This window comes from Acipenser ruthenus, chromosome 11 (assembly GCF_902713425.1).
Source record: "Acipenser ruthenus chromosome 11, fAciRut3.2 maternal haplotype, whole genome shotgun sequence".
NCBI classification, from domain to species: Eukaryota; Metazoa; Chordata; class Actinopteri; order Acipenseriformes; family Acipenseridae; genus Acipenser; species Acipenser ruthenus.
This window is the reverse complement of record NC_081199.1, coordinates 23,417,362-23,430,893: the sequence shown is the minus strand read 5'-3', so window position 1 is coordinate 23,430,893 and position 13,532 is coordinate 23,417,362. Positions and strand designations below refer to the sequence as shown.

The window sequence follows — 13,532 nt, the reverse complement described above, 5'->3', positions numbered from 1 at the left end:
CGTTTCCGTTCCTAAGTCGTTAACCGTGTTGTCCAACGTTGAGTCATCTTCCGCCCCCGCTCTCGCAGACTCTAGGGGTATTTTTCTCTTTAATTTCTTAGGAGCCTTGGGCGGGTGTCTCCAGCATCCTGTAAACACAGAGCTGGATACTGCCGACAAGGGTAGCTAACCCTTACCAGCCCCAATGGGGTCTCTTTCCTCCTGTCAGCTGTCTCTCCAGGCTGTCACAAGGTCTTTCCCTTGTTGCCAGCTGCACTATTCACAGCAGTCACTGGACGTATCCAGATCTTCATGATTTCCATTACACGAGAGTAGATGTTAAAACTTCATGCTGTAGACTTGGATTAAATGTCTTAACACAGTAAAAAATGTGTTACCTACACACAAATAAACACACACACACATTTTTACAGATGTCTACAAAATGACTATGTAGCAGCTGTATTCTTGTACTGCTGAATCATATTTTGTCAAATAAAATACACACAGAGACCCACACCACAGTGCCTCCCAAGCCCCCCTAAGCACTACTGGTTAGTTTCAATTGTTTGAACCTGTGATTTGGATTTGTGTCAAGGGCCTCTTTATTAGTCCTTCTGGCTTCCTGTTCCCAACAATACTTTGCTTTCTGCCTATTTTAACTTCTCTTGCTCTGGATGTGTCCTCCGTTATCCCATTTTCAATTGCCAGCTGTAGCTGATAGGCCAACACTATCACAGTCTGTCGGAGGCAGATTCAATCCCAGATAAGCATGGTAAAGCTTTGTGAAAAACATATCTAACCAAAGCTTTGTACATACTTTGCAAACACATGGTAAAATCATGTAAAAATCTATTGTGGTAAACTCCTATAGGGTGGTTGCCACCAGGACAGCACTGCATGGACATGGTGTGTTTGCAAGTGGTTTCAATTGTTCTGGGAGGGAAACATGACCATTCCTCAATAATTAATGTCTCTAATTCCTTTAGGGAAGTTGGGGGCAGAGGTTTGTTTTCCAGAATGGTCCATTCATTTGAGAAATTCTGTCCTGGCATCAGTAATGCTTGCAGTTTTGGATACAGAAGCACCTGCTGACTATTGACCTGTAACCCAGATTCAAAACAGAGGCAAAGCAAGTACTGTATGATAAAAAAAGAACATATACTGTACTGTTAATAGACACAAAAATGGGTGAATGACTTTAGACATATTGTTGTGGTATACTTGATGCTATACTGTACAAAGGCATAGTATTTACTTATCCAAGAATCTGATATGGAGATAGACAACCAACATAATTGTGTGCTTGCAATAGCGTAGAAGTGTTACACCACTGTGCAGCCAGGCATGCAGAAGAAACAGTTTACGTTGTCTTTTTATGGCATTGGGCCCACTTTAGATCTAACAAAGTACACAGCAATGTCATCCATATATATTCTTAATAAATGTAATGTTCATTGCTATGGAACAGCCCAGAAACCGCTTGTGAAATATTATTAGTTATTTTGTTAGCTTATAGTAGCCATGTTACACAGTCACTTTTTAAACAGCTTGTTTTTAGCTCAGAAAGAATTAACATCTGTGATTTGTACTGTAGCACAAGTATACAGCTATGGCCAGAAGTTTTGCATCACCTAGAATTTTAGGATTGAGACAAAATGAAAAAAATAAAAATAAAAACTGTATGAACATAATTTAGATCTTTTAATTCACATCATATAATCAAAGATACTACCAGAGTCTACCAGAAGCCAAAGTAGTAGTACAATATTTAATGTAAGATTTTGTAACATTATTTAGCAGGTTTCATTCAGCTTTATGAAGCAAAATGTGTTAATTCTATAGGGTGATGCAAAACTTTTGGCCATAGCTGTACACTAAATGGCTGTTTCCTCACATGACTATTTCATTTCTAATGTAAATGACATGTATGCTGTTTATTATAAACTTAGCAGATCGTCCCAGCCAATCAGGTTCCGAGTAGACCAATCATTATCCTATGGTAGATGCTCTCTAAATATAACAGGTCTTCGAATCTTGAAATTCAAGTTAAATGACAACATGCAGTTCAAGCAGCGGAAGCGATCCAGACCAAAATAAAAACACATTTTAAAAATGTCTTCGCCGTGGAGATCAAGGCTAAATAAAAGCTTTGTCTCCCAATTTGAAATCATGATGGACATGACAGCAGGTATGTTTATAGTAAAGCTTATAGTAGGCCTTCTTCAATGTAATCTGAGTTTAAAAAGCAATATTATTGCATCTCTCATATAAACGTCTTACCGTGAAGGTCTGTGTCGGGACTCCACACTCTTGGCCGATTTTGTTGAACCCTGGAAGACAGAATTGGAACTTTTTGTTCATTCTTTTCGGACACATTGACAAGTATTCATACAGCTGATGCAAGAAGTTGGTTACGTTGGTTATAGCTAATCAAATAATTCCATACAGTTTATCAGCTGTTCAATGATGCAGTTTGAAAGATGCACGTGTTATACCAAACATATATTTCTATTTAACTTCAACAGTGTGTACAATGATCAAATCATACCAGCTCATGTTTTTCTTTACCAAAGTATGGTATCATATAGCAACATTTAAAATGAAAATACATACGTGCTATAATGTGCTTCTTTCAAAACTGCACATGTGAGACATACTGTACATATAGTGAATGGAAGTGGTACGATTTATGGAATTATTCATTAAACCGCAAGCAATTCTTCACATGAAACTGCGGTATATACATTTCAATATTCTGATCTAAATTACGCAACAGTGTACATTACTATTTTTCAAACATAACTTTAAACACTACATCTTCACACATATTGAAGTATTAGGAAAGAAACATAGTTATACATTTAGACTAATGTTTTGCATAACTTGTTTAAAAATGTGTCTAATTGTATAACCAAGTTTATTCATAGTACTGCATTGTTCAAATAAGTATTAGTTGATATGCTAAAGCTGTGCTGGGAAGGTACAGTCTGGTTGACTCAAGGGAAAGAAAAAAACTGTTACCTTAATTTACGCTATATAACCAGTCCTTGTGTATAATATGTGTTGAAAACCAGCTTTTGAAAAGCAATACCAGCTAGGACAAAATGATGGTCATTGAACATTTTTATTATTAGAATGGCTTTTCCATTCTGACAGCAGCTTATACTTTCATTTTTTTTCAGTGGGCTTGTATTAATTCCTGGTTGCTTATGTCAAAAAGCAAAAACATGGCCAGAATGTGTGGTCAATTCATACATATGGTGTCCATATTAGTTGAAATAAATTATTATTCTGTTCTGCAGTTTCCTCATAAAACACTTGAACCTAATTGGAAGCTGAAAAATATCACTGTCAATACTGTACCATGTGATGTGTTCAGGAAATTTATTGACTGCTACAATAGCCAATGCAAAAGCAGGGGTGAGGCATAGTTGGGTTAATTTTGGGCTTACATTTAAGCTTCTGTTTTTTTGTTTTTTTACTGGAATCTGGTAATCTCAAACAGATCTGTTTCCCCAGTAGCCATAGCAACATTAACCAGTAATATTTATATTATAGATATAAATCTGCAGAAACTATTTTAATCTGGAAATTATATAAAGCTTATTTTAGTCATTAACAATTTATACAAATATTTGTCCTCTGAAACACTTGACATTTATACACTGCCCTGCCAAACGTCCTGGAACAGCAGCCTTGGAAGAGAACAGCAGCGGGGGGGTGATTTTATTGCCCCTTTTACTTCACTCAGACCCCTTATTTACTAAATGTATTGGCATCACTGAATACATAAACATCTCTTTAAAAATAGGGTTTTAATGAGAAAGTCATCTCACAAGTGCAGTCGTTCCCCAAATGTTACCATTTTTCTACGACTAAAAAATAACAAGAGGTGGGATGTTTACTGCCAGATAACCCTGTCTAGTCCCCTTGTTTGCTAAATATCTTGGTAGCCTCAATAGATAATCAGCAAGACGTCCCGTAGGAGCACTGCCATGCAGGTCCATTTACTACTGATGCAGAATAACTGAGTGGGATATTTGTTATTCATTTCCCCCCAAAAAATGAGTTTCTGCATTGATGAGACTTATAGTAACATTTGATGTCAAAAGAAGGACAAGTCTTCCACCCAGTTATTTTGCATAGTAAATGGGTAACATTCAGGGTGCCTCTGTACTTATGCAACATCTTGCTTACCAAAGCCTGTTGTCTATTTCTGATTAATGAGACGATTAATCAGAAATAGACAAGATAGTCATACCAAGATATTTGTTAAACAAAGGCATCTGAATGGAGTGCAAGGGGTGATAAATGCCCTTCCACCAGTCATTATGTTTCAAAGCTGGTGTCACAATCCTTTTGGCAGGGCAGTGTACTGTGGTCTTGACTACTAGCCAAATATTTCAACTAGTGCCTCAACTTCTTACTTCACAGACTGCTTCCAAAGCAATTCTGATTTATTGTTGACATCCGTGCAAAAGTAACTAGACAGAGATAATAACAGTCACCACATCAAAATGATTTTGCTCACAACTCCAGCTGGCATTTAACCAGCCCAGAGGCTTAAGTATGCCCTTTTAACTGCTTTTTATTAGATTGTTGTTGTTTTTTTTTTACATTTGCTTTACTTTTGCATGATGTTTGCTTTCTGTGTAGTTCTGGGTTCTGATGCTCCAATATTGAGTCATTATAATCTGCTTTTACCTGGATGTGAGCTAATCTAGAGATAACAAAGTGCAAAGAATGAACATACTTCTTCTTTCCATTCAATGTGACAATATGACAATTCAATTCCTCCTATCTTTCTGTTCATTTGTAGAGTAGGTTGGGTGGGCATATTGTTATATGGTTTAAATTGAATAAGGAGGGCTTTCCAGTGCCAGCACTTAGTATTGTCCAGACAAGTTCAAAGCCGGGTAAAAGCATATTTAGAGAAAAATGATAAGAACTCAATATTGGAGGAACTGAACCTAGAACTGAAACAAATGCCATACATTAGTAAGCGAAAGGTAAAATGATATTTGAAGCTGCTTACTCTTTAATCTCCCATGAATATGCCCTACCCAGCACAGATCAACATCATGGTTTTAATAAGCAGCATCAAGTGAATTTAAGTGCCTAACATCTAATTCTCAAAGCCATCCAAGAAAGGGTTTACTAATTAATAAGCTTGGTTCTGAGTAGGGATGCACCGAATCCAGGATTCGGTTTCGTATTCGGCCCGAATACCTACTTTTTGAGCAGGGTTCGGATTCGGCTGAATACTTAGGATCCAGTGAACCGAATCTGAATCCTATATCCGCCTAAACACACACCCATTTTAATACATCCCTCCAATGTGTGCAGTTCTTCTTTAAATAAAAGACACAAATCCGGTATAGAACGTAACTGTTGTATTAACAACAGGTATTCAATGTAAACATCCCCCCCCCACGCACCCCACCCCATATGCAACAGCACATCCACATCACACTTTTCATGGAGTAAAGTTATGCAGTAAACCTGTAATATATAGTAATGGCAAACTGTGTAGACCTTTGTGCTTTGTTGCTTTGTCTGTGAAACGCGACGCAAACAATAATACAAAAACAGTGCACAAATATATAGGGGTGGGACATTCCGCCACACTGAGATAAAATAAAGTAAAATAAAATAAAAACTCGGTGCACAGAAATATATTTTTTGTAATTTTACAACTGTCAGATGTGCAAGACGTTGTTGAACAATATGCTTTAGTAAATTACACTTTACGTTATGTGCCAATACAAGTTGAACCATTTGGGAACTGCTGTGTTTTATTAAAATAATTTTCAACTGTTGTAGCCTATTTGATAGGTGTTACACACATGGTGCATTTAAATCAACGTGGGTTTTATTTTGCAGGGAGATTCAGATCACTCACGGTCATTTTTTCCTCAGCTATCAGATCAGTTGACACAGGTTGAAACGTCATTAAAGAAAATAGTGGGTGTTATGGCAAAGATGCAGCTCTCCTTTCTTGTAAAGGTAAAGTAAACGGTTCTGTATTTTGACATTTCTGTTGTGGGGGGGAGGGGGCTAGCGGTAAATTGTGTAAGTTTCAAACTGAAATCTTATTCAGGGATATATTTCCATTCATTAATAAAAATACTATTGACTAAAAGGCTCAAAACTATAGATTGTGCGCATCCCTTGTTAGTAGCTGCCAGTCTGTTTTTCATTCAACAGTTTCCTTCAGTTTTCTTGACAGTTTTTGTAGATTCGATATTTGGTTCAGTATTCAGCCGAATCTTTTGAGATGGATTCGGTATTCCCAAAAACTTGGATTCGGTGCATCCCTAGTTCTGAGGGAATGTACTAATTGTAGAAAGTTAAATGATACGTCAGGCTTATTTTATGAGGTTAGTACATAACTTAGTATAATGAACATTCTTTAATTAAAAACACATTCAGTGACTTCATTCATTTTTAGCTTGAACAGAAAGAAACTCTCCTGAACCATTATTCTAACTTTACAAATTTATAGATTCTTAATTAAACATAGAAACATAAAAAAAAGAATAACTGAAATATGATTCTGTTGATTTCCATGGTTATTTTTCTAAACAGTGCATGCTCGGTTTAAAATTGTAAACAGTGTCTTTTTCTCTATCAATGCGGTATGTGTTGTTTTGACAGTTAATATTCTTATGAAAGACTGGTACATAGTGATACCCCCCATCTAAGCATATGTTAACAGGACAGTATTATGCCATTGTCTGACAAAACAGTTGGGAAACAATAAGTTTACTGCCTGATACTGTACATGGCAATAAAATGGTTTATCCTAAGGCCAGCATTACTCATGATACGGGCGTGCAGTATTTTTGAGTGAAAAGCAGCGAGTCCAGAATGTTAGACATGATTCCTCACACAAAACAATACACAAATGGTATTTTTTTACAAATCCTGATCAGATATTACACTGCTACTGCAATGGTATAATGGTACCATTGAGATGGCTTTGGTAAGTCGAGAGCATTTAATCATTAGAAATAATGCATTTACAGACATTTCAGACTTTATGAAAATGAGAAAAGACAGCTGCTGTTGAAAACATTGACTATTCTGACCGATTCAAGGTTTGCTTCTTGACTAATTTCTTAATCTAGTAAGAATTTCCTGTGCACCAGACAGACTAGGTTTGTGTGTGTCTTGGTTGACTCAATCCTAACTGGAGAATGAGGCTCACAAACAAACTGTATTGCCTGAGTGCTGATAGTTCAAGCTGCAATTAGACCTCCTTTGTTGAAGATCTTGGTTTATTGTTTATTGATACTTCAAATAATCCCTAACAGTCCATGTTAACATGCAGACAATTTTCCAGATTACAGGAAGCATGCCAGCAAGGTTGTATTAAGACCTATTACCAGCTACCATACAAACTACAGAGCACAAGATTCAGTTCTCCCTCTTTATTAAGCAGGGAAACGCAGTTTATTGGAAGTGCATGAGATATTTAACATAAGAAAGAAGTATGTCAGTAACATACTTCTCCTGTCACTGCAGTAAATTCAAAATTAGAGTCATCAGTATGATTTTAACATCTATCAACGGTACGTACAGAATGGAATAGAGTAAGAATTACTGAGTTTCATGACAATGTGATAAGCAATTATCCACATATACGCAAAAATGTAAGTGACATACAGACGGATGGATGAACAGACAGATAGACACCCCCTATAGCCCCACAATCAGATATTCTCAATAGCTTATGCTAAATAATGTTGTTACCAAGTTTCATGACAATAGGACAAGCAGTTATCCAGACATATGAGACTGAATCAGTACAAATCCACCATCTTTATCTAATTATTGTTTTTTGGAACAGGGCCCAACTACGTCTATTTTAACACTATGCCATACACTATTGGATTTATGTCTACAGTACACAGGACACTGCACAAATCAGCTTCCAGTATTGTTACACATTATTATTACACATAAAAAAAAAAAAGATATATATATATATATATATATATATATCTTCATATTCCTAAAAGTTTTTTTGACAATAAGTAGGCTATCCCGCTGCAGTCATTTCTCTCTGCTAAAAATATTAGGCATTGAAAACCACAGGAAATACAGTATACTACATTAAAATACATTGACTGTATTACATTTAGTAAAGCTATGAATAAGACAATAAATGTTGTGTTGCTGTAGCTTTTATTAGGCAGCATTATAATAATATAATAATAACGTTTACATATAAATAAAAAATGATGCTTCACTGACAGTGAAGATAATAGCCTTAATAGGAGTTACTGTATGCTGCTACTATAAACCTGTGCATCTTTACCTAACTTTTCTTCTGCTCTTTGCAGTGCTTTTTCAGTTTTTTTTTTTTCTTGGTGTGTCTTACCAGTTGTATTATGTTTTTGTTTTAGCTGTAAGAATCCACCTGTTTTATCGGTTATGTGGGAGCCATGAGGAATATTCTCATGATGTAAAATGAAGGCGAGAGACTGGGGTACCGCGTGGTGTCTTCTTTGGAGAAATCTGTGGTGTGACATGCTTACGTACTTCTGCCTGCTCTAGATCCCCTTCGCAGGTGTTAATAACTTGTACCTTCCAGGAAGTACAGTATTGCAGTACAGTAAGCATGGAAAACAAGGCCATCAGGTCAACCAGCTATATCCCATGAAAACAGTGAAAAGATGTGATCTAAACATATTAATAACAGCCAATACAAATATTGTATACAAGAATGGTAGTAACAGTTAATACAGAATGCTCCAGCTTGAAAGATGAAATGGACATATAATAAATTGGACTATAATATACTGTTAAAAAAAAATACACATTAAAACTGTTGCTATAGGAAAACTTATTTACACTAGTAAGCAATTTACATAATTGTTTGTGAAAGGTAACTGGAAATTCAGAAGGTTTTACAAGTTAAATTATTTTACCTTTTCCACAAAAAAAAACATAATGCAGAAAAAAAAACCAGTAAAGGTTGTGTCAAACATAAAAAAAAAACATACATCATCTGAATTCAACCCGCTTTATTGCTCAATGTCATCTCAACTAAAATAAAACTTTTACCAGAATACAATTAAGACTTTTTACATCTCCCCAAAGCACCCTGCCTTACTGTTAAAACATCTGCAAACAGTGAGGTAACAGATTTTAAAGGGGAAGGTTTTAAGCAGTGAAGTTTGCCTAAAACAGTGCAAAAGCCAGTAACATGTACACCAAAAAAACATTTTTTTTTTTTTGGGGGGGGGGGGACTTTTTTCTTTTTTTCTTACACCCCCTGTCCCTACCTTAAATAGGTACCCTGTGCTCCATCTCCAAGGCATTTTAAAAGAAACAAACTTTCTTTCCCGTCGTAGAGAGCTGCTGGGATTCATGCTTGCAGTAGGCTGCCCGTTGGTATGCATTCTGCCTGCTAAAGTGTCCATTTTCAGTAACAAAAAGGCTCTATTTTAATCCCAAAATGTTTACTGGATGCCACATGCCTAAACTCGATCTACACTCAAACTCGCTCTCCCTCTCCCTCTCTCTCCTGTTCACACTCTCCTCCTCTTTCCCATGCTGTGTCTTGCTGGCATCCAGACTGCTGCTGTTTGTAGCTCGTCTGTGCCCCTCCCTGGTCCCAGGCAGGGTCAGGCATTCATCAGCTGACTTCTTTGAGCAACTAATGTACTACATCTTAATTTTCCCTGCAGTTAACCCTCTCCCTGCCTGCTAGCCTGGTGACCTTTTCTTTGACAATCTGGTTTGTGCTTGAGGGCTTGCTTGAGGTGGGGAGAACTGGAAACGTTTTACAGAGTGTTGCTGTACCGAATTTAAAAGTTTCGGGTGACAAGTGATTGGTCGTATGAAAGCTTTTTAAGGAGCAGAATAAAAATGCAGTGTTTAAGTTATTGTTAAAGCGCGACAGTGCTGGGTATCTGTTAATAGTGTTTTATTGTTCACTATTAAGGTGTAGAGTGATTAGAGGAGTGCACACTATGAAGGTATGGGTGATGGCACAGGAGACCTGAAAATAGTGTTACGCGCTTCTTAGTAAATTATCATATATTTTTGTGATCTTTTTATGTTTTTCTGAGTGATTCTTATTGCAAGTACTCAAATACTTTTTTCTTCAATTTTTGTTGCTTTTACAATTAGAACTGAAGAGCAGCTTGTGAATTAATTGTTAAATCACCTTAACATAGATTTATAACAAAACAAAACACAATATTTGAGTAATTGTAATTAGAACCATACTGGAGAGCTGCCAATGGAATGCTATAGAGCTCCTTATTAAGTTGCAGAGTGACAGCATTGAGTAATTGAGAGGTTTAGTGCATCTTGCTAGGAAACTAAACTGACAACTATTTTACTTGCAAGTCTACTGTTACATCGTAGAATAACTAATATGTGTGAGTGATGGGAGAGAGCTGGCTGAACTCTTTACAGGCATGTCATAGCCAATAAAATGTGACTGTATATGAAAGAAAGCAGCACGAGGCATAACTCAATTACATTTCTGTGAGGAATCTGAACTGAGGAATAATTCCACTTGATGGGTTTTCATTTTGTGGATATGTTGCTTGATTTTTGTGCAATTAGTGTATTTCTGTTTTGAACTGAATGGAAGAAAGCTGAGAAGCAGAATGAAATGCACTTTGTTTGAAGCTTGGAATCATTTGATATTGACATGAATAAACTGTACTTTGCAGTGCAGTGGTTCTGTACTAAGAAGCATTGACCGCATAAGAGCAGCTACAATGGTATTGCCATTGATGATAATTAAGTGTTCTACTGCCAGTACTGTTAGAGTTTCTTCAGGGTATTTTGCTAATTTCTCAGAAAGGTCAAACATGAAATGGTAGTGAAGTATTTCATGTAGGACAATTCCACAAAAACAAACTAGAGAAGATGAATTATAAGGAAAAACTAAAATACAAAACCATAACTACTAGGCCATCCTTATCCTAGGGCACAGCCAGCAAACCATTTAACAGGACCTCAAATCTGTTCACATCCGAAATCCAACCCCACACACAGACATACACAAAGTTCCTATGGCCCTAAAGCTAAAATGCAAAAGGGAGCAGCCATGCAACATATAAGCTAATGTTGAGACGGCTTCACAACTGTTTTTCTCCACTAACTGTTCCTTCTGTTTTGGCCTCACCTGAGATCAATTATACCAAATGCATTTTCACACGGGCTGAGGATCTGACCCCCACCAAGGGCTAATTTGTGGAAAGGAAAAGCCACACACCAGTAAACCTTCCTCCGGATCTGGTTTATTCTGAGGTTCCTCTGCAAGAGGCAGTCCTAGTTACAACTGCTTTACACACAACATCATTCGAAAACATTGAACTCCTGAAACTGAATATGATGATTCCCCCTTAAAAATAAATAAAAACAGATGAAACCACAAGTTGCCAAATTCTTTTTTTATGAGGATGAATGTATAGTTCTGGTTATGGTTCTGAAGAGTGGCTGTTGTTTCAAACTGCAGTACAGCATATATGCCAACAGTTCCTGTATTATCGGGATAGTCCTGATTTCCAGCCTGATGTGTCCCCAAATCACAATATTGACTGTCTGGGTTGAATTCTTTATCCTTGCAAAGATTGAAACATTGGTATATAATTGTTTATCTTACACACTATCTCAAAAAAATATTTGATATTTCTAGTAGTAACCTGAGATTTTAGGCTGTTCTAAACTTCAAATTAACCAAGATTTTATTTTGTTTGCACTATGGTCTTGTAATAAATATCAAAACAACTTGAAACACAGAGCCTTAATAATGCAAAAATAGTTCAAACACAAAATCAACATCTTTAGCAGAGACATTGTCATTTGTTTTGCTTCCACCTTGACCAAATCTCCCATGGAAAAGAGATGTTTTAAACTTAAGCGCAACATGCAACCCAGCTTGCTGTGCATGGATGACATTGTACCTGTTTAAATTGAATATAAACTTAAACTATGCATTTTACTTTGCACCACAGTAGCCTTTAATCAAGGTCAAGGTTCTACTTCGGCTTAAAATTAATAACTTCAGCTAACTTTGCCCCAAGAAAAATATTGTACTATAATCTAGCACTTAAAACATCTGTGTTATATTCTCTGCAATTTATATGCATCCTGATAAACAAAAAGCTCTACCGTGTAATTTCACTTTGTGTAAAAGGGCTCCCTCTCATTGAAAACATACTGCAGCAGTGTCAACATTTTCAAACCTGAACTTGATAACCTACAGGGAGTATATGTCCAGGGTAGACATAAAATGGAATTGAAAAATAAATTAAAGGATACAGCAGGAAAATGACATATATACTTCATTTGAAAATGTTGGTACGTGAATGTATTTCTCATGAAAGGCAAGGGGCAGTCAGGCACAGTCCTGGCAGAAGCCAGGAGAGATTCCCTTCACAGCTCTGCAAACGTACCTCACTTGTGACTTGAGTCAGATGAAACCACAAGTTGCCAAATTCTTTTTTTATGAGGATGAATGTATAGTTCTGGTTATGGTTCTGAAGAGTGGCTGTTGTTTCAAACTGCAGTACAGCATATATGCCAACAGTTCCTGTATTATCGGGATAGTCCTGATTTCCAGCCTGATGTGTCCCCAAATCACAATATTGACTGTCTGGGTTGAATTCTTTATCCTTGCAAAGATTGAAACATTGGTATATAATTGTTTATCTTACACACTATCTCAAAAAAATATTTGATATTTCTAGTAGTAACCTGAGATTTTAGGCTGTTCTAAACTTCAAATTAACCAAGATTTTATTTTGTTTGCACTATGGTCTTGTAATAAATATCAAAACAACTTGAAACACAGAGCCTTAATAATGCAAAAATAGTTCAAACACAAAATCAACATCTTTAGCAGAGACATTGTCATTTGTTTTGCTTCCACCTTGACCAAATCTCCCATGGAAAAGAGATGTTTTAAACTTAAGCGCAACATTGTGGGCAGCAGTGTGGAGTAGTGGTTAGGGCTCTGGACTCTTGATCGGAGGGTCGTGGGTTCAATCCCCAGTGAGGGACACTGCTGTTGTACCCTTGAGCAAGGTACTTTACCTAGATTGCTCCAGTAAAAACCCAACTGTATAAATGGGTAATTGTATGTAAAAAATAATGTGATATGTGAAATAATGTATAATGTGATATCTTGTAACAGTTGTAAGTCGCCCTGGATAAGGGCGTCTGCTAAGAAATGAATAATAATAATAATAATTTGTACCCAGGCCTCAAGAGATGAAAGGAATGGTAAGTTACTAAATTATCCAGCTGCGCTCTATGCCCCTGAACATTTCAAATTAGATTTAAACAATGGAGAGTCTATTAGGGCTGAGCCTGAATCTAAATTCAAAGTTGTATTCATTATGGATTAGTTTTTTTCTAAAAGCATACTAATTTCAGCAGCACTTGGGTTTGATTTGGTAAACACTGGTGGCTTAAACAGAGTGCCTTCATAAGGTGATGAGCCAGTAATTCTTACTGACAATTTTCTAATGTTCTCATAAGTTGTCAGTAAAGTTTGCCCAAAGGGCTTGTACACA

The 13,532-nt window shown here is 36.6% G+C and overlaps 1 protein-coding gene across 7 annotated transcripts in view; it reads right to left on the bottom strand.

Moving 5' to 3' along the window:
* The window catches only part of LOC117426356 (tensin-1-like), a 309,710-nt gene that overhangs the window by 110,068 nt on the left and 186,110 nt on the right, over positions 1 to 13,532 (bottom strand). For 6 of the 7 annotated variants that reach the window (XM_059033470.1, XM_059033468.1, XM_059033471.1 and 3 more), the window contains one exon: positions 2,263 to 2,312. In XM_059033470.1, coding sequence (XP_058889453.1) covers positions 2,263 to 2,312 — 50 coding nt within the window. Of the gene's footprint in view, positions 1 to 2,262; positions 2,313 to 9,275; positions 9,506 to 13,532 lie in introns of those variants that run through there. The other variant, XM_059033473.1, reaches the window with a different exon arrangement.